At 47.0% G+C, this 25,170-nt stretch overlaps 1 protein-coding gene across 3 annotated transcripts in view; it reads right to left on the bottom strand.

Moving 5' to 3' along the window:
- Positions 1-23,060, bottom strand: part of GK (glycerol kinase) — a 123,165-nt gene extending 100,105 nt beyond the window's left edge. For all 3 annotated transcript variants that reach the window (XM_075336493.1, XM_075336495.1, XM_075336494.1), the window contains exon 1: positions 22,884-23,060. In XM_075336493.1, the coding sequence (XP_075192608.1) occupies positions 22,884-22,961 (78 nt within the window). In that variant the 5' untranslated portion in view covers positions 22,962-23,060. The remainder of the gene's footprint in view (positions 1-22,883) is intronic.
- Positions 23,061-25,170: the final 2,110 nt, after the last annotated feature.

Genomic DNA, 25,170 nt, shown 5'->3' with positions numbered 1-25,170 from the left:
CTGGATGTGCGTCACAAACACTGTGACCTCGACGATATATCGTTAGCGATGTCACAGAATGTAAATGGCCATTTAAGGGTCAATTTTATACTCTTAGGAAGCCTTTGCCGATGTATCGTGGTAATTATTCTAATTTTCTGAGATAATGATTTTTGGGTTTTCATTGGCTGTAAGCCATAATCATCAACATTAATAGAAATAAACACATGAAATAGATCACTCTTTTTGTAATGACTATATAATACATGCGTTTCCCTTTTTGTATTGAATTACTGAAATAAATTAACTTTGATGATATTCTAATTAATTGAAATGCACTTGTATATACATTTTTAATTAGCCCTACATGCAGGGTTGCCAACTGTCCAAAAATTATTTGATGGGCCATAAAAATACAGTGCTTTATTACCAGACTGTAAAAAATTTTTAAGGCATCTAATTTTTTTTTTTTTTACTGTAATTACAAAAAATGCAGTAAATGTCAGAATTATGGTTGGTAGACATGAATCACTTACAATCATAATTTTTTTAGGGTTTTCTAATGTTTCCACAAAAATAGTGGTATGTCCATGATATTTTGATACCTTTATTACGTGCAGAGTGGCTTTATTTTTTATATGGATTCAAGTAATACAAAAATTAGGTTGCAAAAATATATCTTAATTAAAGCCCATACCAATCCTTCAGAAAAAGCCCATTCTGGAGGGAGCTTAACTATGGCAATAAATGGAGAATGTACAATCCCATCAGGTTAGTGCAGTCTATACTGTAATTTTACTGCTGTCAAAGAAATGAAGCACTTTCAAAAGTAGGTTAAAATAAGCCATATTAGTCATTTCCATCCAGCGTTCTCCGGACACGCGGTATTGCTTCACTCACCTACAGGATACTTGAGGAATCACGCTCAACAAATTGCACCATTATGCAAATACTCAACTTTGCTCAAGCAGCCATTGAGAAATATTTAAGACGTAATGGTGACTTACAAGAGATCACAATATCGCTAAAATCTAATGCAATGTCAGTGATTTTTCATCTGCACAAAAACTGGACACCAGTGTTAGCTATTCGAATTTCATCAGTGTTTTGTTAGTGTCAATTTTTACTATCAGTTTTTCACGCATAGAAAACATTAAAATAATAAATTGCAAAGCTTCTCCTATCCATATCTATGTTAATCATGTACAGCACAAAAACAGTGTGCTAATGGCATCAATGTGCGGTCAGTGATTTTCACAGATCCCTACACTTGATTGGTGGTCATTTTCATCAGTCGCGTGGACCAAAAACGGACTTGTCTCTAATTTTTATGCGGGCATATGGTCATCTCCATGTAGGCTATAGGTGGATACCAATTATAGAATGCGTACATGGTAAACAAAAACTCTTCACTCAAAAAAGTTTAAAACCATTGCTAATTTATAGTAAAATCTGACGCGTTTCCGGCAGACCAATGCCCTTGGTCATAATCCTTCATGCAATGACTAAAAGAACTGGTCTGCCAGAAACGCACCTGTTTTACTATGGATTTGCAATGGTTTTAATCTTTTTTGAATAAAAGAAGAGTTTTTATTTACCATGTACGCGTTCTATATACCTTTTTTAAAGGTTTCTGTGCCTCACACATTTTAGGTTTCCAGAGCTCACAACCACCTGGTCTCGCGGCAGCTGCCAAACCGCTAACTTTAAGCTAATGCACCCCAGTCTGATACGGTTTGTGGTTACTGGTATAGTAATGTTTATTACAACTGTATAAAAAAAGTAGAGGAATTGTGTTTGTAATGTTGTAGTTTATGCCATGGCATGTACATGAAATGCTACTAATGCTTTACTGAAGACATTTAATATTTCTCAGAATATGAATATTTTTCAGTTTTCATTTACCGTACAGGACAACACGCAGGATTTAGCACTAGGAAACAATTATCAATCAGATGTATCCTGTGTCAAAAGCTCATGTATATTTCACGATAATGCATTTTCAGCTCCATACAAGGTGGTAATTAGCTATAATCTTGAGACCTGCAGATTGTTAAACCAGACTTTCATAACCTATGTTATCATAACGGGTCAAAGTTCACAAGTACAGAGAAGGAATTAGGCTGCTTTCACACCTCCGGTTTCTGCAATGCGGCACACTCCGGCACTTTGCAGGAAAATCGCAACCGTTTTTTTTTGCTGCCGGTTGCGTTTTTTCTGCATAGTCTTTAATTAGTGCCACATTGTGCTGCATGGGCTTGCGTTCCATCCGGTTTTTGCCGCATGCAGCAGATTTAGCCGATGCGGCGGCCGGATGGAACGTTGCCTAGCATGTTTGTTCGTGCGGCAAAAAAAAAAACCGTATCGCGCCGCATTTGGCCGATGCGGCGCATTTTTCAATGCATGCCTATGGCGGCCGGATGCGGCGCGATGCGGCAAAAACCGCATCCGGCCGCCGCATGCGGGTTTTGCCACTGCGCATGCTCAGTAGCATGCCGCAAACGGCAAAAACCGGACGGGCCGCAAGGGAAAAACTTATGCAAAGGATGCGGTGTTTTCACCGCATCCGTTGCATAGCTTCCACAGCCGGATTGAGCCGCAGAGCTCAAGCCGGATGTGTGAAAGCAGCCTTAGAGAGAAGACTATGACTGCAGTACAATATAATGAGAATACAAATAACGTAAAGAGATCTTCGTTATCTTCAGCCAAATGCATAGAGTAGCAGTGCCCATGTGCGGCCAACAGTCTTCATATGGTGGGCACAGAATCCCTCTTCCCTTCATCTGTGTTCACTAATAAGCAACGGGTATAGGACAACCTTTTCAATGTACAAATAATACAACTAACCCCCAAAAATATAGTGCCAGCTTATCTACCATAAAAGATAATGATCATATTGACACCTTGCATATCTACAAAATCCTACTGAAATTTGTGCATTCAGACAACATTGCTCCAATATCTTTAGCCTCACAATAGCATAAAACAATCGTACAAATTGCAGTTTCATTAGCATCACGGTCATCATTGCAGTGAAAGATAACACTGTTATAAAGGTTGTAAAAGTAAGACCTCACGGGCAGCGCCCTTTATCCTTTTGTACCAGTCAGTCCCTGCCTTATTGCTGTGAATTTTTCATTGGGGATTCTGTAGGAATCACTTTTTTTCAAAAATTTACACTTAATTCCCGGTATATGCGCTCAGCGTAGAGTTCAGGACAAATATGAGCCACACCATACTGTGATCTATGGAAGGCAGAGTAAACAAATCAACAGCAGTTGAAGAATTGTCATTTTTTATGCCGTTCACCTTGTGGTATAAGTGACCAGGCAGCTTTATTCATCTGGTTAGTACGATTACAGCAATATCAAATTTACGTATATAGTTTTTTTTAGGTTTGGCTACTATTGCGCTAAAAAAACACTTCACAAAATATATATAAAATATAAATCCAGCGCAATCACATGGAATATTAAAAAGTTGTCTTCTTTATTGATAGTTTTTCCTAAAATCCAAAAGGTACATGCAGCATAAAAATAAAGGATGCCCAGGTCAGAGCTGGGCTCTGACCTGGGCATCCTTTATTTTTATGCTGCATGTACCTTTTGGATTTTAGGAAAAACTATCAATAAAGAAGACAACTTTTTAATATTCCATGTGATTGCGCTGGATTTATATTTTATATCTATTTGGAGACCTCTGACCATCCGTGCGCTGATCATCCACCACAGGACGATTATGGGACTGCAGCAGGCTTGGTGAGCTGATATTACCTATTTTTGCTTATTCACAAAATATAGGTTTTTCCATCATCAAATTTTGACGGCTTTAGTTTTTTTATTTTTCTGGCAATAGAGTCAGGCCTTTTTTTTTGCGGGATGAGTTGGAGGGTTTTTTGGTACCATTCTGGGCCACATATTTTTTATTGCTTTCTATTCTGCTTTTTATAAGGCAGAATCATGAAGAAACAACAATTCAGGAATTGTTTTCTAAGCCGTTCACTGTGTCAAAAGTGATAAGACAGTTGTATTCTTCAGGTCAGTATGATTAGGCTATGTTCACACACTGCATCTTTTCTTAGCCACAAAATGCAGCGTTTTTGGCCCCCAAAAAAATGCACCTGCGGCAAAAACGCATAATAAAACACGTAGTTTTTACCGCATTTTGCCCAATGTGTTAAATCAAATCAATTGACTGGAAGGGCTCAAAAATGCAGGCAAAACCGCAAAAAAAGAGTTGACATGCTGCATCTTCAAAAGCGCAGCCAAGATGCAGCCAAAAAAAAAGATGCTCAGTGTAGACAGTAAAATAGAAATCTTACAGACTTTACTAGGAGAAGGAAATGCATGCATTTAGGTGTATCTTTGTGACCTAAAAAATGCACCAAAAATGCAGTAAAAGAAGCAGTGTGTGAACATAACCTTATAGTGATACCGCATTAAGAAAGCCTATTTTCACCTTCGGTGCCAGCTTGGCTACAGCGGCGTTAGAACTCGAGTTCCCCCGGGGTCCACAAGACATCATGGCATGTGAGTCCTATGACCAATCATCACTGGCTTTCTTCTCCTCGCCTTCGTAGGGTTAAGTAATTAACAGGAGGTGAGTGGCAGTCGCAGCACTCACTTCCTATTAATTACTTTAACATCCAAAAGGTGAGGAGAAGGAAGGCGGAACAGATTGTTTGCGAAGCTCACGTGTCATGATGTTACATGGACCCTGGGAATGTAGTTCTGACATTGCTGGAACCATGCAGGCCTCGGAGGGGAATATAGGAGTCATTATTTTTGTAGGAATGAACATGAGGAATGAGAACGGATTGTTCAAGTATTAAACAACAACCAGGCTACTGATTTAGTCACTACTGGTAGCCATTAAATCAGTATAACAGGGCTATTATGGCCATACATTTACTTTAACAGGTTAAATCATGATGACAGCTTCTCTTTAAGTAATTATGACACATACTAGAATTGTGTTGTACTAATTGATTTAATACAATTACTTCATCCTATGTTCAATTTTCCTAAACTCTCTAGTTATTTTCTGCGGCACAGACATACTAGCAATTATGAGCAGTTTGTCCCCTTGCTCTGTTCCACTGATTGACTGCTTCTGGCCCTGGACTGAGCAGAGGGAGATAGTGGTAAATAAGTAACATCATAATAATTACTACAATATGACTATATAGAGAACAAGGCAAAATGTGAACATAAAATTGTGAGGACTCTAGAGTTGGTAAAGATAACCAGGATATTTATTGCAGCTGCCATAAAGCACAGTCTTTATAGACAACACAGTATGTGCATACTTTCGACATGGCCTGGAAGTTTTTTTTTATTATAGCTATAAAACAAACACATTCTTCCAACTTATTTTAATTTATGGGGCTTAGGCCGGTTTCACACTTGCGTTGAACGGCATTCGTTGCTATCCGCCGCCTTGAGGAATTACGGTAACCGTTGCAGGAAACCGTTTTATTCCTCATAGACTTCTATTAGCTATGGATAGGAACGGATGGTCTTGCGTTGCATCCATCAGTCGACGCTGTGTTGCATCCGCCTGGTGGATGGAACGCTGCATGTAGTGTTTTTCTGCGCTTGGCGGAGTGTCAAAAAAACGCAACCTGCAGGATTCCGTCGGCGGCCGTTTTTATAATGGACGCCTATGGTGGCGAATTCCGTTAACGCAACCGTCTTTACACAACTGCGCATGCCCAGATGTATGAAGTCCAGAAAAAAACCTAATGGATTGCGTTATTTTGTACGATCCGTTACATCCGTTGTGCCACTATATGCAACGCATCCGTTGAATCTGTCACACAACACAATGCAACGGATGCTGTTCAACGCAAGTGTGATTGTTAGTATTTCACATGGAACAGTATATGCAGGGGTGGACATATCATTAGTGCAACCTGTGTGGCCACAAAGGGGTCTAAGAGGTAAAGGGGCTATTTCCACCTTCAAAGCAGGAGGAATTGTGCTTTTTGATGAGTTCTTGGCGTATAAAAGTGCCCCTAAATGGTATTTGCACAGGGGCCCTTTTCGGTCTGTGTCCACCAGTGACTATATGAATGGGTTAAGTACTAACTCAGACAAAGTAAAGAGGATTACAAAAGATAAAACTCAGATTAAAATGATACTAATTGGCTTGTTCACAAGCTCCAAGATCTTAAATTACCTTGTTTTCATGCTGTATACGATAGCTCCACTAGGACGAGGTTTGCAATAAAATATAGCACCAGTCAGTGATTATTACATACAGTCCCTTTATACCAGAGCAATGAAGTTATATTAATATAGGTTTAGAGGAACAGACTCGCGCTCATGAAACTCAGGCTTTCTGCTGAGCGATCACATATGTTTGGTTGCGTTTTTGCGTTTGACTTGCTTATGTAAAAACGGAAATCAAAACCAGTACAAAAAAAAAAAAATAAAATTCTATGGTCCATATAAATAAATAAAAAAAAAAAAAAAATCTGTGGGAAATTCACGCCATGCTTCTGCAAACAGAACTGCAAAACGCAATGTATGCAGATTAGTTTCAAGTGAAGGTAAAGCCACATGTAGGTATGCCCACAGAATATAGGGGAGCAAAACCCATAACCATAATATAGGGAAACATATAGAGGGGGGGGGGACATAACCCATAGAAGCAATATCAGGGAACATAACCCATAGAAGCAATATCAGGGAGCATAACCCATAAAAGCAATATCAGGGAGCATAACCATTAAAGGCAATATCAGGGAACATAACCATTAAAGGCAATATCAGGGAACATAACCATTAAAGGCAATATCAGGGAACATAACTGTAGTGGGTGGGCCTACCCCCTACTAGTTTAGCATAGTTACCCGGCATTGTGATTATTAAAAGTGTTGAATTTTATATTGTTATGTGATGTGTTAGGGCACCCCCTAGTGGCCGGGTGGGACGGCTGTTGCCACCGGGGAGGAGGAGTCGGCCGGATATCTAGGCAAGGTCTGAATGTGTGTGGGAGGAGAGGATCCCGGTCAGCGGAGTGTGAACATCTGGAGCGGCAAGTGCGATTGTGTGAGCGGAACATCAGGGGACACCGGAGATAAGGAGGTGGACGCAACCTCAGAGCCTATTCTGCCGGTGTGGGTCCGGTGTATGCTTGGCTGAAGAGTGGGAGTCCAGTGGCGCAACCTTGAAGCCTATTCTGCCGGTGTGGGTCCGGTGTATGCTTGGCTGAAGAGTGGGAGGAGTACTCTGGGCATATCCCCATCAGAGGGTGCGTTTGGGCAGGTTGTCCCCAGCTCCACTAGTATTGCCGAAATCCGCTGACCGGAGTGTTTTTCTCTTTATCGTTGTGAATAAATGTCGATTTTATTGCATCTGGACTGTTGCCTGCAGCATCTTTGCGCATCGGCCGATGAAGATACAGACATACACTCTCTCAACATTAAGGAAGTGATGGAGTCAGGGATGTGCCTTGAAAATAGTGCTGCCACGACTACACAGCCAGAGGCCTCCCTGGCTGGTCACTTCATGTGGCGTAGTCGGCAGGATCCGAGTCCCTTGCCGGAGAACCAGGAGTCTGAAGACCAAGTAGTGCCTGAAGCACGGAATTCGGATTATGAAAGAAGATTCCCAGTCCCATGGTGGGAGGAAGAAGTGCCCAAGGCGTTGGACCGGGCACAAGATGGCGGCAAGATGGCCGACGTCTGTGAAGAAACAGAAAAGGCGCGGAAAATTGGCGCCGAAAGAAGAGCCTGGGGCTGGCTGGTGCCGAAGAGAAGGCATGGAGTACTCCGCCCAAAGAGGGGAGGCGCCAGCTCCAGGGCATGGAAGAAGAAAAAGAAGTACCTCAGCGGAGGAGTCGAGATGATGCGTGAGGCTGGGGGTGGGGTTCGTTTAAGAGCGGGAAATGAAGACCCGCCTCCACTTCCTCCAGCCTCCGCGTCGACACCGCCGCCATTATTAGCGATTCGGTCGGAAACCGAGATGGAGAACTTTGGGCAACCTGCGGAGTTGGCGACGACGATGGCCCTCATCAGCCTCGGTCGAGGCCGACCTCGGTTCGCCCCTGCTAGCGAGGCCGCGATAGTGGACCTTCCCATTGGACCGGGAGGCTCTACGAGGCCAGACAAGGTTTCCTGGAAGACCTCATGGGATGCTCAAACCGGGAGCACCATCACAGAGGTGAAGGCGACCTATGCTACCCCGCCCATGCCCAGTCGTCCGGGGGTTGCTGTTTTTCCATGGGACACTCCGCAGCTTAACGCCGCCGCCACCCCATTTGTTCCGACGCCAGAGCCGGCCGAGGAGTTAGCCGGCCGTCTAGAGAAGGATCACCTGGGCTTCTTCTGGGACCCAGTCACCATCTCGCCGGAGAAGGCGCGCCCCAGAGTCCCGACCCCGAAGCCTGACCCCGTCCAGGAACGTCTCCTGGCCGAGACCATCGTCCGGGAAATGCTGTCCGGCTCTGGTGGCGAGGAGCTGGCACAGCAGTTTGTGACCGGGGTGGTAGTCAAGTTTAACCAGCAAGAGGGATACGGCTTCATCCGAGAAGTAGAGACCGGGGATGATTATTTTTATAACCGGGTTCATCTCGACGTCGAAGGACTCCCTAAGCGACTTCACACTCTTTGGCCGGGTGAAAAAGTCACCTTTCTGCCGGATGCCGGTAGCCGCGGCCTGTTTGCCGTCTGCGTCTCCCGCATGCCGACCACCCGGGAAGCGGAGCAGTGGCAGGAGGAGATAGAGTGGGAGGAGCAGCAAGAGCGGCGCCGGAGCCATGCCAAACCGCTCCCGCCCGCGCCTCCTCAGCCCCGGCGCGTCCTGACTGCTGCCCCGGAGGCCGTGATGGAACCGGCTCCTGATCCGGAGAAGTTCCCAGCCGTGGTAGCGGTGACCCAAAACGTGACTAATAAGCCAGTCATTATGCTGGACGCACCACCACCATCCCGGGCAGGAACACAGTCACCGCCAAGAGGAGCTGCAGCAGCTGTGCCGGAGGAACCGCCCTACGCCCCGGTGTCTTTCAGGCAAATCCGCCGCCAGCCGGGACAATCTCTGGGGGCCTACATCCAGGCTCAAGCGGAAGAATGGAAGAGAGCCTGGCCCCCAGAGTAGGTTGTTGCCTCCAGCACTTGCCGAGACCGGTGTTGTTCCAGACCGGCAGAAAGTTCCTCTGTTGTTGTAAAGTTTTATGGGCCTGTTGCCCCCAGCGAAGACCGGGAGCGCTACTGAAGCCTCCGGGCACCCATCTAAGACCGGGAGCGCTGTTGAGCCTCCGGGCGCTATCCAGAGACCGGGAGCGCTGCTGCGCCATTAAGCGTCCCTAAAGATCGGGAGCGCCGCTGAACTGGTGCCGCTGTTGAGGACTGAACCGAAAGGTTTTTATGTGTTTATGTTTTTATGTGTTTAAGAGCCTTGCCGGGAGGCTCGGATTTTAAGAGGGGAGGCATGTAGTGGGTGGGCCTACCCCCTACTAGTTTAGCATAGTTACCCGGCATTGTGATTATTAAAAGTGTTGAATTTTATATTGTTATGTGATGTGTTAGGGCACCCCCTAGTGGCCGGGTGGGACGGCTGTTGCCACCGGGGAGGAGGAGTCGGCCGGATATCTAGGCAAGGTCTGAATGTGTGTGGGAGGAGAGGATCCCGGTCAGCGGAGTGTGAACATCTGGAGCGGCAAGTGCGATTGTGTGAGCGGAACATCAGGGGACACCGGAGATAAGGAGGTGGACGCAACCTCAGAGCCTATTCTGCCGGTGTGGGTCCGGTGTATGCTTGGCTGAAGAGTGGGAGTCCAGTGGCGCAACCTTGAAGCCTATTCTGCCGGTGTGGGTCCGGTGTATGCTTGGCTGAAGAGTGGGAGGAGTACTCTGGGCATATCCCCATCAGAGGGTGCGTTTGGGCAGGTTGTCCCCAGCTCCACTAGTATTGCCGAAATCCGCTGACCGGAGTGTTTTTCTCTTTATCGTTGTGAATAAATGTCGATTTTATTGCATCTGGACTGTTGCCTGCAGCATCTTTGCGCATCGGCCGATGAAGATACAGACATACACTCTCTCAACATTAAGGAAGTGATGGAGTCAGGGATGTGCCTTGAAAATAGTGCTGCCACGACTACACAGCCAGAGGCCTCCCTGGCTGGTCACTTCATAACCATTAAAGGCAATATCAGGGAACATAACCATTAAAGGCAATATCAGGGAACATAACCCATAGAAGCAATATCAGAGAACATAACCCATAAAAGTAATATCGGTGAACATACCCCAAAGAAGTAATATCGGGGAACATAACACTTAGTAGCACTAGTACTAACATTACAATAGGAGCAGGGGTTGCAATCGCATTCGAGCCCTGGGACCTGAAGGGCCAAAAAGTCCCTTTGGCCAATATGAAAAGCTCAATAATGTTAAAGACTTGTAATAATTGGGGGCCAGGTTGGACCTTTTGCATTGCGGCCCATGAGCTTCAAGTTTCGCCACAGAGAGCAGCAAATTGCAGCAACCATAATACTATAGCTGCTATTAAATACATGCTACAATTGAAATCTAAATGTACATTAACCCCAGTAATAAATACAATTATCCATTAAACATTTGTCAGCAGTTAAAGAAATAAAAGTAAACATTAGAAAGGATTAGATTTGTCGCTTACTTCAATTTCGGGCAGCACAATGTGTAACTATTGTATACATGGGTCTGATGAGCTGGTAAAGCAATATCTAATCTCTCCTGCTCTTTACACCATACATCGGTAATTTGACAATGCACAGCACACCGTATTTTCCCGGCACACTCAGTTTCGCCTGAGTGCTACTTGACCTTCAGGATTGGACAGCAACCTTCACACTGCTCGGTGCAGAACATAGAGCATAGAACAAATGAGCCATGTATTAAAGTCAATACCATGGGCATAACAGGTGGTTAACAAAATCTTTACTCAGACAAATCATCAAGCGCTTCAATAAGCATGATAAGTTACAGAAAGACATCAAAACACTCAGGCGGATTGGTAATGCGTCCACTGTTATCCTATATGAGGGCAACACACAGTATCGGGGAGGCACTGGACTCAGGGACAGATTGTTTTTCAACTATTGACGTACCCAGGCTGATCCAAATTCTGACCCATCTCCACTCTGAGGTGCCATTTATACCTGCACCCACATTTACTATTTGTCTCGCACACATTATTTCGGGATACTATTTTCATTTATTTGTCCTCCTGTTCATAATAAGATGCTCCCCTAAGACTGGAATCACTGTTTGGCATTACTGTGGACAGTTGGAGAAATACATATATACATACACACATTATATTATATATATATATATATATATATATATATATATATATATATATATATATATATATATATATATATATATATATATATTCGCGAGTACATTTGTGTGTTTTCTTCCCTCACATTTCTGGAGTTACCTAACCTGCATCATGTACTCTGGAGGTTATTATTGTGATTTGGGAGTGCTGCCGCCATTGTTAATTGAATCTGTAAAATTGTTGGGAGTATCCCCTTCAGCTGCAGGCCATTTTTTGTAAATGGTATAAATGTGATTTTCTGGTGCACAGACAGCAAGAGATGCATTTGAATTATTAGGAGACAAATCTCATTAAAGTGCATCTGAGGCTAATGTGCTTTTAATTAAAACAAGCATAATGTGTATTGATCTTAATCAGTCAATAGGTTGTCACCCCCCCCCAAACTATGCACATGTAAGTCTATGAAAAACAAATCCAACCTTCCTTTACATTGCCTGTGTGTTCCTCTGTTCCTGAGAAGTCAGCATTTGAATTGAAATTGAAATGAAGATGTGTTTGTAGATCTGAAGCCTCGGTCACTCCAACTCTATTCCTCGCCCAGCATGGCCTCCTCCTCCTTTGCTGACAACTCCTTAAGGTGGCTTTACACACTGCAACATCGCAAACGACATCGCTGTAACGTCACCGGTTTTGTGACGTAATAGCGACCTCCCCAGCGACATTGCAGTGTGTGAAACACATCAGCGACCTGGCCCCTGCTGTGAAGTTGATGATCGCTACAAATCGTTCAGGACCATTCTTTGGTCCTTTGTTTCCCGCTGTGCAGCAAAGTGTCAGTGTGTAAAGGGGACTTAAAACACTGGAAACGAGTGATGTGTCACAATATCTGTCAATCACTATTCTCTGTCAGTCGGTCTCTCCCTCTCGGTCTCTATTCTCTCTCTGTCGGTCCGTCACTATCTCTGTCCCTCTCTCACAGTCTGGTCGGTCATTTTCCCCTCCTCTCTCATACTCACCGATCCCCCCCGATGCGGCGCTGCACGGCATTCACACTGCTGTGGCGGCTTTTACTATTTTGAAAAAGCCGGCGGTGTATTCTGCTGCTCCTGTCACCTGCATGCAGCTGAGATGGAAGCGACGCTGGAGGTCCGTGGATTACACCGGACATGGAGGGCTTTTTGGGGCTTATTAAATTGGTGATGAGGGAATTTGTTTATGTTTTTTATTTCTAATAAATGATTTTTTCCGGTGTGTGTGTTTAGTTACAGATTAATCATGGAAGGTTTCTCGGGGAGACGCCTGACATGATTAATCTAGGACTTATTGGCAGCTATGGGCTGCCAATAACTCCTTATTACCCCGATTTGCCAACGCACCAGGGCCAGGTACAGTCCCAGAACTGTCGCATATAATGTATGCGGCCATTCTGGGCGGCTGCTGACTGATATTGTTAGGCTGGGGGGCTCCCCATAATGTGGCGCTCCCCATCCTGAGAATACCAGCCTTCAGCCGTATGGCTTTATCTGGCTGGTATTAAAATTGGGGGGGGACCGCACGCCGGTTTTTTAAATTAATTATTTCACTGCACAGTATAGACCCGCCCATCGGCTGCAGTGATTGGGTGCAGTGAGACACCTGTCACTCAGCGTGGGGGCGTGTCTCACTGCAACCAATCATAGGCGCCTGTGGGCAGGGAAAGTAGGGAATACGAAATTGTTTAATGAGCGGCCGGCTTTTTCAAAATAGTAAAAGCCGCCGCAGCAGTGTGAATGCCGTGCAGCGCCGCGCCGGGGATCGGTGAGTATGAGACAGGAGGGGAAAATGACCGACAGACTGTGAGAGAGGGACAGAGATAGTGACGGACCGACAGAGAGAGAATAGAGACCGAGAGGGAGAGACCGACTGACAGAGAATAGTAATTGACAGATATTGTGACACATCACTCGTTTCCAGTGTTTGACTAGCTAGGTCGCTCTGCAGGTCCGGATCGCTGTTACGTCGTTGGCCAGGTTTGCCTTTTTGACAGCTCACCAGAGACTCACCAGAGACTTTGTAGCGATCCCGGCCAGGTTGGGATCACTGATGGGATCGCTGAAAGTCTCAGTGTGTAAAGGGGCCTTTAGCCTCTATGCTGTGTGACTTCAGGCAAAGGCATTGTCAGCTAAGCAGGACGAGGTGACGAATAGACCTGGAGTGACAGAGGCTTCAGATCTACAAACAGCTCTTCTGCCTAATTTACATATCAATTCAAATGCTGATTTCTTAAGAACAGAGGAACAAAGGGGCCAGGTAAAGTAATTACTGGACTTGTCATTCGAAGAGTTATGCACATAAACATTTTGGGCTGTGAAATCACAGATTCCCTTTAAACATTTCCCTCATTATGTGCATATAAACACTGCTGAAATCAAACAAAATAAGAAGAATCTCTGAGCTTGTATCTTACTTTGCCATCAGATACCATAGGAAGCACACAGCATATATTCACATGCAGCAGATTTGTTGCATAAATATTTCTGATTGAAATCCGTTCCATTCAAATGAATGGGACTGTTTTGACGGTGTGCACATAGATTACCGCAACGCCCATAGTCATGGCTGCAATGCCTTTACAAACTGATCCGTCCATGAAGACGTAGCCAAATATAAACATCAAGAACAATTATCAGCAAACTTTTTTCCTTAAAAAACTGCTGAGAGTCAACCCCAAATACACAGTTATTATTACAGTGGCTCTCTTGCATATGTATTAGGCTAGTTTCACACTTGCGTTCAGCGCATTCCGTCACTATGGAGAATAGCGCAGTCCGTTAATGGACCGCGCTATACTCCATAGAGTTGTATGGACGACGCACTGTAACGCAAGTGTCTGCGTTGCATCCGCTGGACGACGCAGCGGCGTTATTTTGACGCTGCGTTTAGCGGATTGAATGCAGCATGTAACGTTTTTTGGAGCGTTAAAATAGCGCACCATGACGGATTCCGTTGGAATCCGCCACGGTGTCTAATGATTGTCTATGGTGGCGGTTTCCGCCGCTATGCGCTAAGCGTCGGAATCCGCTGACGGATTTCGTCACGTTCTACTGCACATGCTCAGCATGTCCAGCAGAACGATCGAAATCGTTTAAAATCACTCCTGGTCTCTGTCCCCCCCCCTCCTCTCTCATACTTACCGATCCTTTTCCTCTTTTGAAAAAGCCGGCCGCCCATTATTCTATCTCGTATTCCCTGCTTTCCCCGCCTGACTGACAGCTGTCTCACTGCAACCAATCACAGCCTCCAGTGGGCGTGTCTATATCGTGCAGTACAATAAATTTAAAAAAAAACGGCGTGCGGTCCCCCCCAATTTTAATACCAGCCAGATAAAGCCATACGGCTGAAGGCTGGTATTCTCAGGATGGGGAGCACCACATTATGGGGAGCCCCCCTGCCTAACAATATCAGCCAGCAGCCGCCCAGAATAGTCGCATCCATTAGATGCCACAGTTCTGGGACTGTACCCGGCTCTTCCCGATTTGCCCTGGTGCGTTGGCAAATCGGGATAATAAGGAGTTAATGGCAGCCCATAGCTGCCACTAAATCCTAGATTAATCATGTCAGGCGTCTCCCTGAGATACCCTCCATGATTAACCTGTAAGTTAAAGAAAATAAACACACACACACCCGAAAAAATCTTTTATTTGGAATAAAAGACAAAAAAAAACCACCCTCTTTTACCACTTTATTAAAATCCCCAAATACCCCTCCAGGTCCGACGTAATCCAGAGGTCCCGCAACACATCCAGCTCTGCTACATGAAGCTGACAGGAGTGGCAGTAGAACACCGCCGCTCCTGTAAGCTCCACGCAGCAACTGAAGTGAATGGCGCTTTCAGCGGGGACGTCACTGAGGTAATACCGGTGTGTATGTGCAGGAATGATGAGGGCTGTAGTGTCGGGCTGTGTGCGGGGAGGTCGGGCTGTGTGCGGGGAGGTCGGGCTGTGTGCGGGGAGGTCGGGCTGTGTGCGGGGAGGTCGGGCTGTGTGCGGGGAGGTCGGGCTGTGTGCGGGGAGGTCGGGCTGTGTGCGGGGAGGTCGGGTGCTCTCTCTCGGCCCAAAGAAAACTTAACGCAATGCGTTATTTCACTGGAATCAGTGGCCTTTATTATCACACTTTTTGCAAGGCATCCGTCACATGCGTTACGCAACGCAATGTGACGGATGCCGTTCAACGCAAGTGTGAAACTAGCCTTACCTATACTTGACATAGATGTGCCATAAATCGGGTCAATAAGTAGTTGGAATAATAATTATCTGTCAATAATTATCTATGTCAACTGATTATGATCACTTTATCTGTGGTCACCTGGTGGGGTAGGAGAGGTTCGTTCTTACAAATCATGACGCATATACCCAGAACAAAAGGGCCACAGCACTAGCAAAAACTGTGAAGGGGCCACAATTATTTCCCTATAAAGCAGCGTTCTTACTTTTCAGAACGTTTGACTCCCAATCATAAGTGTACAGAATATCCTGATATGGCCTAAAGGCTACTTTACACGCTAGCGATATCGGGACCGATATCGCTAGCGTGGGTACCCGCCCCCATCTGTTGTGCGACACGGGCAAATCGCTGCCCGTGCCGCACAACATCGCGCAGACCCGTCACACATACTTACCTGCCTGGCGACGTCGCTGTGACCGGCGAACCGCCTCCTTTCTAAGGGGGCGGTCCGTGCAGCGTCACAGCGACGTCACTGAGCGGCTGCCCAATAGAAGCGGAGGGGCGGAGATGAGTGGCCGGAACATCCCGCCCACCTCCTTCCTTCCTCATAGCGGCCGGGAGGCAGGTAAGGAGAGCTTCCTCGTTCCTGCAGCGTCACACGGAGCGATGTGTGCTGCCGCAGGAGCGACGAACTACATCGTTACTGCTGCAGTAACGATAATCGAGAATGGACCCCCATGTCACCGATGAGCGATTTTGCACGTTTTTGCAACGATGCAAAATCGCTCATCGGTGTCACACGCAGCAACATCGCTAATGCGGCCGGATGTGCGTCACAAATTCCGTGACCCCAACGACTCCGCATTAGCGATATCGCAGCGTGTAAAGCCCCCTTAACATTAGTAGATGGAAATACCTTTTTAATCGTTTTCTCTCATTTAGGAAAGCTGATAAGGCCTCGAGTACATGTTCCTATATCAGCACCATACAAGCTCAGAGTTATAAAGGTCCCGAAAACAGTGCAATTCTGTATAACCAAATACGCACTAATTTCATATGGAGGTATACTGCATTTCTTAGCTCCAAATGATACTTCTGATGTATTTCGATGTGCAGACTATGGCCATAAAATGACTGCTGATGATGCTGCTACATAAAAGATAATTAACAGACATTTAATGACCTGCTTATTCGTTCTGAAGCCTCTGTCGCTCCAGCTCTATTCCTCACCCAGTGTCGCCTCCTCCTGCTTAGCTGATAGCTCTTTTGCCTGAAGTCACATAGCATAGAGGCTGTCAGTTAAACAAGAGGAGGCGACGCTGGGCGAGGAATAGAGCTGGAGTGACGGAGGCTTCAGATCTACAAACAGCTCTAATGCCTCATTTACATATCAGAATAATCGTTCTGTGCACGTAGATCATGTTATCGGCAGCACATTACCTGTTTACACAGGACTATGTGCTGCTGAGACTAATGATGCTTTACCACTTGTTTAAAAGTCATTGCACATGATAAGCAAGTGTTTTACCCATTTGTTGAGGGATTGCCAGACTATTTAAATGGGCAGATGCTTTTACTTACACTGAAAAAAGTTGTAAAATATATCCGTCAGTATGTGGTGTAAACATACCAATATCCAAAGATTTGTCCAATTGTAGCCACAATGACAAGTCACCAAACAAGACTTAAGAAATAATGTTATCAACACTGAATGGTGAGCTCTGCAGACAAGTATACGATCCGTACCATACAACATAGCCGAGGAATCTTTTCTAACATTTCCAATATATACAATAAATAAAAAAAAAAATAAAAAAAAGTTGAAAAAAAATCCACCCACCCTTCCCCAGAAGTGTTTTGCTTATGTACCGCCCCGTGCTCGGCAGCCGAGCCGCTCGGATCCGGACCTTCAGTGGGTGGTTCGAGGGTCTCCGGACCCGGGGGTTCTGCGGTCACTCGAATCAAAAGGGGGTTTATGGACGTAGGTGTACGGCCGGAGCCGCGTTAAGTTCGTGACGCCACCCATGGGATGTGGTGAAGGTGGACACCACCTCTGCAGCTACAGGGCACCCGGGGGAGATGTTGCGCAGCAAGTTGTTAACCCCCGCCGTGGGCAGGGATGGTGGCCCCGGGATCCGTTGGGGGTGATTGGCGGTGCAGGGAGATGGCGGCCGGAGGGCAATGATGTACTCACTATTAGTAAACACACGAGTCTCTGGTAAACCAAGGTGATGGTGGTCGGTGCCCCGCAGCCGCCTGCAGTCTGGTCCCCCACCTGGCTGGTGGTCTCTGTCTTTCTCCCGCACCTCTTTGTGATGGTGGACTACTGCGCTTGCCACTTCAGGAGTCCGCTCCCGGCTTGTGGTTACCTGAGGAGCCCTTTGCCCGCAGACGCTGGCCCGTGAGATCTCTGAGCCGTGGCGGTGGCTGCTTATCCCCCTCGTTGGGCTGTTGCCTTCAGTCGGGACCTTGGGTGGGACAGGACCTCTAGTCCTGGCCGCAATCAGTTCATTAGCTAGCCCCCAGTAGCTTCTGGACCTAGCTTCAGGGTCTGAATACCCCCTTTTGTGCTCTGGTTTCCAAGTCGGTTGCCCGGGTCAGTACCGGCGGGCCACTACCCTGACCCGGTCCACCACGGTTCCACCAAGCCGTCCTTCCCGACTCCCTGCAGACTGAGTCGTCGTCTGCCTCCTAACCAGATGGTACCAGGGCTCCTACCCTGGCACCGGTTCAGTTTGGGTTCTTGCCTATGCTGGAGCTGCACACAGCTCCAGCCCACACACCTTTCCACTCGAACTCTCAACCTTATCTGGCTACTTTCCAGCCCCAGGCTCTCTGAACTCCTCGGTGGGCGCCTTCCAACCGCCTGCTTCCGCCCCCTGGTGTGTCCATCAAGCTCTGATGGGGGTGACTAGGGTTTAAGTGTTTGGCTGTGTGTTACCTATGAGGGACAGGTGTAATGCGGGGCACTATTTGTGACCACCTGGCCCAGCCAGGGCGTCACACTTATAGCTGGCTACATGTGGGCGGAGACACAAACTACCAAATTACTGACTTCCATTGATGTTCGGTACAAGTCTGGGTCACAAAACGAACCTTATCTAAGGTTCAAATGCACCTGGCGAACTGAACCTCAAAGTTTCGCTCATCTTTAGTCTTCTAAGTGCAGTCCGATGGTTTCCACAGAGTCACTAACTTGCATGTCTGAGTGTGATCCGTATAGTGGATCAAACAGTCATGCAGTCACAACCAGGGTTCTGCAAGGTATAAAGGAACATCTGGCAACGCCGCAACACACAGGGTACACAATACCATGGGAAGTCCTGGTGCTAGGGAGAGGGGCACTGGGGGGGGGGTCACCTTCTGACTCACCTTAAGCCAACCCCTACACTTCCTTACATCCCTATATGGTTCCCCTTGTCGCTAATCATGTGCCTAGGTCCTCGCTTGCCCTGAACTCACCATGGCTAGTGAGAAGGCTGGCGAGAGCACTAGTCTCTAGGAAAACAATCTAAGCTCCTCCGATGCAGCTAAACAGCTACAACTGTCACAACTCCTCAGCTTCTTGTAGAGACTTGCTCCTTCCAAAGCTGTCAACATAAAAATGAAGATTTTATCACTGGCGTCCCATGGTAAGACACATGACTTTTTAATGCGAAGAAGAGTGTTCACAAACAAGCTGCACCAGGGATTACGGTTACAAAGGACAACTAGATAGGAAAGAGTCCTTAAACCCTACAGCATTACAAGCAAGTAGATTTCACTAAAATACAAGTAGTGGATCTGTGAGCAATAAGGTGTTGTGACCTTCTGATCCCAGGCTCATCAGAGGTTTCCCCACAGCGGGACACACTCAGGCAGTCAGCGAGTTTTTTCAGGCTCTTCTGGCGGAAACTCATTTCACCAAGATTAAAAGGATCAGCAGTAGAGTTGAGCGGACTGCCAATAATCCGGGTCCAGCGGATCCGCGTCAGGTTGTCAAAGAAGTCCGGATCCGGCAGAGTGGGGGGGGGGGGGGGGGGGGGGGGGGGGGGAGAAAAAAAAAAAAAAAAAAAAAAACACGAATCCGGATCGTGCACCCGGAGTCCCGCGTCCGGGTCGGACTCTGATCTGCCATTCAAACCGCGCGGATCCGGATTTTGCCTGGTTTAATCTAGACATCAATAAAATGTAGATATATCTAACGTAACAAAACCTGAGTAAAGCTTATTACGGTGTGGAAATAATGCCATGCTAGCATTCATACACAGCGAGAGCAAAAGTACAAAAAATTACGGTGCAAAAGGGCAAGAATCATATAGATCAGGTGTCACCTTCCACCACTGACACTGATCACATGAAAGGGTCACAAGGAATTTGGTAGGGACACATAGGATAGCCTACACAGAGATCAGGGTCTAATGTCTGACACTGACAGCATCAGCAAAACTTCATGTAGATAGTGGAAATTTTAGGCAAAGCGGTTATTCATGAATAGGTCACATGTATACGGTGGATAAGAAGCCAGTACAGGGGCTGTCCCAAACCCTACCTAGAGTAATGTCAGATTGGCCGAGAATCTTCAGCATTCTGTATAGAGGCCTCGGAAAATCTGTGGATAATCTTCTACCAAACACCAATCCCCTCTTGTCAATGAAATACCACACTCAGGGAAACTGAACAGACATAATAGTACGAAGGACGGCAAATAATCTGCAGAAGAGCTTATCAATACCACGGAGGTCATTTCTACAGGCAAACTAGTCTGAAAGCTGGAGACCACTTCAGCACTAATCAGGTCATGTATAAAAGATCACTAAAATGGTAGTAACTAAATCCCCATACACCAGAACGAAGCAATAAAGAACGTCCATTATTCTGCATGGGTATGGGAGAAATCTGATTACTATTGCAGGGAGAGGAGAAGCATGACTTGTCTTATTGAGTCTCCATTCATGCTGATCTGTCAGACACAGTATCTACAGCCCTGATAAGACTAGTCTGCGCTGCACATCCATAGCAACCGTCACATTACTCAGCGCCAAGAGGCCAGAGCTCACAGCAGAGGGGAGCAGCAGGGCCATCCCCATGTCAGCGGGAGTTACTAACACGAGTAGACGGGAACCTCTATACACTAAAATAAATAAAAATGGACAGCTACAATCCAAAATGCACGAATCAAAATGCTGTGTCAGCTTTTATTCTGAGTAATATGTGTCACACTCTATACCCCTGTATACTCTGCCTTGTCGTGTGTCACACTCTATACCCCTGCGCGCTCTGCCTTGTCGTGTGTCACACTCTATACCCCTGCACGCTCTGCCTTGTCGTGTGTCACACTCTATACCCCTGTATACTCTGCCTTGTCGTGTGTCACACTCTATACCCCTGCGCGCTCTGCCTTGTCGTGTGTCACACTCTATACCCCTGCGCTCGCTCTGCCTTGTCGTGTGTCACACTCTATACCCCTGCGCGCTCTGCCTTGTCATGTGTCACACTGTACAGAATACACCCTGCGCGCTCTGCCTTGTCATGTGTCACACTCTATACACCTGCACGCTCTGCCTTGTCATGTGTCACACTCTATACACCTGCACGCTCTGCCTTGTCGTGTGTCACACTCTATACACCTGCGCGCTCTGCCTTGTCATGTGTCACACTCTATACCCCTGCGCGCTCTGCCTTGCCGTGTGTCACACTCTATACCCCTGCGCGCTCTGCCTTGTCGTGTGTCACACTCTATACCCCTGCGCGCTCTGCCTTGTCATGTGTCACACTGTACAGAATACACCTGCGCGCTCTGCCTTGTCATGTGTCACACTCTATACACCTGCACGCTCTGCCTTGTCATGTGTCACACTCTATACACCTGCACGCTCTGCCTTGTCGTGTGTCACACTCTATACACCTGCGCGCTCTGCCTTGCCGTGTGTCACACTCTATACACCTGCGCGCTCTGCCTTGTCGTGTGTCACACTGTACAGAATACACCTGCGCGCTCTGCCTTGTCATGTGTCACACTCTATACACCTGCGTGCTCTGCCTTGTCGTGTGTCACACTCTATACACCTGCGCGCTCTGCCTTGTCGTGTGCCACACTCTATACACCTGCGCGCTCTGCCTTGTCGTGTGTCACACTCTATACACCTGTATACTCTGCCTTGTCGTGTGTCACACTCTATACCCCCTGCGCACTCTGCCTTGTCATATGTGTCACACTCTATACACCTGTATACTCTGCCTTGTCGTGTGTCACACTCTATACACCTGCGCGCTCTGCCTTGTCGTGTGTCACACTCTATACCCCTGCGCGCTCTGCCTTGTCATGTGTCACACTCTATACACCTGCACGCTCTGCCTTGTCGTGTGTCACACTCTATACCCCTGCGCGCTCTGCCTTGTCGTGTGTCACACTCTATACCCCTGCGCGCTCTGCCTTGTCGTGTGTCACACTCTATACACCTGCGTGCTCTGCCTTGTCGTGTGTCACACTCTATACACCTGCACGCTCTGCCTTGTCGTGTGTCACACTCTATACACCTGCGTGCTCTGCCTTGTCGTGTGTCACACTCTATACACCTGCACGCTCTGCCTTGTCATGTGTCACACTCTATACACCTGCGTGCTCTGCCTTGTCATGTGTCACACTCTATACACCTGCGTGCTCTGCCTTGTCATGTGTCACACTCTATACCCCTGCACGCTCTGCCTTGTCGTGTGTCACACTCTATACACCTGCACGCTCTGCCTTGTCGTGTGTCACACTCTATACACCTGCACGCTCTGCCTTGTCGTGTGTCACACTCTATACCCCTGCGCGCTCTGCCTTGTCGTGTGTCACACTCTATACACCTGCACGCTCTGCCTTGTCGTGTGTCACACTCTATACCCCTGCGCGCTCTGCCTTGTCGTGTGTCACACTCTATACACCTGCACGCTCTGCCTTGTCGTGTGTCACACTCTATACCCCTGCGCGCTCTGCCTTGTCGTGTGTCACACTCTATACACCTGTATACTCTGCCTTGTCATGTGTCACACTCTATACCCCTGCACGCTCTGCCTTGTCGTGTGTCACACTCTATACCCCTGCGCGCTCTGCCTTGTCATGTGTCACACTCTATACACCTGCACGCTCTGCCTTGTCCATAGACTTCTGCAGTATTGGTTTGCTGTTTGCACATAGTTTCCAGTTACAAGACAGACACGAGCATTTCTCACTACCTTATAGCCATCGTCCACACCCACAGTACAAAGAGCGAGCCATGGACCTGCTCCTGATCTGACTGTCCTGGATGGCAGGAGACATCGCGGGGACCATGACATATGCTAGCCCTCCTGGCCTGTTATATCCACGGCAGGGTCAGCACATCGCATCCTCACAATAGCCGCCAATGTCACATGTGCACAATGGATGGCACCGGACACTTCTGTGCCCTGTCAGAGACTTCTTACCAGAAAGCGGGTTGATCCTGTGCCCTGATCAATGGCCCCCACTAGAGGTCCGAGGACAAGTCTGTTGGTAGCTGCCATGCTCGGCCTCTCCCCGCTCTAATGCACGCTGCCCGGCTCGCCCGGCTCACACATAGCCATGCTACACAGACCGTGACGTCACTGGGCGCTGACCGAGCTCCACCAATCACGAGCTGGGGGTGTGCGGTGTGACGTACTGGCCTTCCTGCCGCTCGTCACCGCCGCTCTGTACACGCCTGTCTAGTCACACGTTACGTCACGCCACTCGGGGAGGCTGGACGACCTTGTGTAGAGCGGGCGTGCTGTGCCCGGATCACATGGGGAGTCACACACCACCTGTCCTGGCGCACTGGTAATGTCAGGCGGCTCCGGTGGAGTGAGGGGCACAAGTGAGATTGGTGACATTACGTGGGCATGTTTCCCATAGCTGGCAGCCTCACACATGGCGCTCCTATGGCGCTGGCAAAGCTTTGCTGATGCATGCAGGGTGTGCAGAGCAGCCCGAGGCATGGTTATATATGGGAATGCACACACACAGTTTCTTTTTCCACTGTACATAGTATAAGCCGGTCACACGTGAGCACTGAACAAAATGTATCCTTGTATACGATGCTGAAGTTGGTTTCTTATTCGTCAATTTAGTTATTTCAGTTTTTTATGCATTTATCAACAAAAATAACACATCACAATAATAAAATACAATGCACTGATGAGCCCTAATATACATACACTCAAAACCAGCTGCGAAAATTATAAAAGTGACAAAAAAATGGGCATCAAAGTTGGCACCAAAGTATGTTAGTGAAAGGGTTAAATGGCTTTGGGCCACTGATCTAACACCACAATTGCATATCTAGTGATGCCCCTAATCAAACTCAAGTGACTCCAGCCTGGCCCAAAGGGGTTCTGGGCATCAAAACTGGCATCAAAGTGGGCACACAGCCAATTTTCACAGATTTGAATAAGTAACTGGTGTTTTTGAGGGGTTAAATGGCTTTGGGCCACTGATCTCACACCAAATTTACATACCTAGTGATGCCACACATCAAATTCAGATCACTCCAGCCTGGCCCAAACAGGTTCTGGGCATCAGAACTGGCATCAAAGTGGGCAAAACCCCAGTTTTCAAAGATTTGAATAAGTAACTGGTGTTTTTGAGGGGTTAAATGGCTTTGGGCCACTGACCTAATACCACATTTACATACCTAGTGATGCCACACATCCAATTCAGATCACTGCAGTCTGGCCCAAACAGGTTCTGGGCATCAGAACTGGCATCAAAGTGGGCAAAACCCTTTTTACACAGATTTTGATAAGTAACTGGTGTTTTTGAGGGGTTAAATGGCTTTGGGCCACTGATCTCACACCACATTTACATACCTAGTGATACCACACATCAATATCAGATCACTCCAGCCTGTTTGGGCCAGGCTGCAGTGATCTGAATTTGATGTGGGGCATCACTAGGTATGTAAATGTGGTGTGATATCAGTGGCCCAAAGCCATTTAACCCCTCAAAAAACACCAGTTACTTATTCAAATCTGTGTAAAAAGGGTTTTGCCCACTTTGATGCCAGTTCTGATGCCCAGAACCTGTTTGGGCCAGGCTGGGATGATCTGAATTTGATGTGTGGTACCACTAGGTATGTGAATGTGGTGTGATATCAGTGGCCCAAAGCCATTTAACCCCTCAAAAAACACCAGTTACTTATTCAAATCTGTGTAAAAAGGGTTTTGCCCACTTTGATGCCAGTTCTGATGCCCAGAACCTGTTTGGGCCAGGCTGGAGTGATCTGAATTTGATGTGTGGCATCACTAGGTATGTTAATGTGGTGTGAGATCAGTGGCCCAAAGCCATTTAACCCCTCAAAAACACCAGTTACATATTCAAATCTGTGTAAAAAGGGTTTTGCCCACTTTGATGCCAGTTCTGATGCCCAGAACCTGTTTGGGCCAGGCTGGAGTGATCTGAATTTGATGTGTGGCATCACTAGGTATGTTAATGTGGTGTGAGATCAGTGGCCCAAAGCCATTTAACCCCTCAAAAACACCAGTTACATATTCAAATCTGTGTAAAAAGGGTTTTGCCCACTTTGATGCCAGTTCTGATGCCCAGAACCTGTTTGGGCCAGGCTGGAGTGATCTGAATTTGATGTGTGGCATCACTAGGTATGTAAATGGGGTGTTAGATTAGTGGCCCAAAGCTATTTAACCCTTCAAAAACACCAGTTACTTATTCAAATCTGTGAAAACTGGGGTTTTGCCCACC

Source organism: Anomaloglossus baeobatrachus, chromosome 2, assembly GCF_048569485.1.
Source record: "Anomaloglossus baeobatrachus isolate aAnoBae1 chromosome 2, aAnoBae1.hap1, whole genome shotgun sequence".
Taxonomy (NCBI): domain Eukaryota; kingdom Metazoa; phylum Chordata; class Amphibia; order Anura; family Aromobatidae; genus Anomaloglossus; species Anomaloglossus baeobatrachus.
This window is presented reverse-complemented; position numbering and strand designations above follow the sequence as displayed.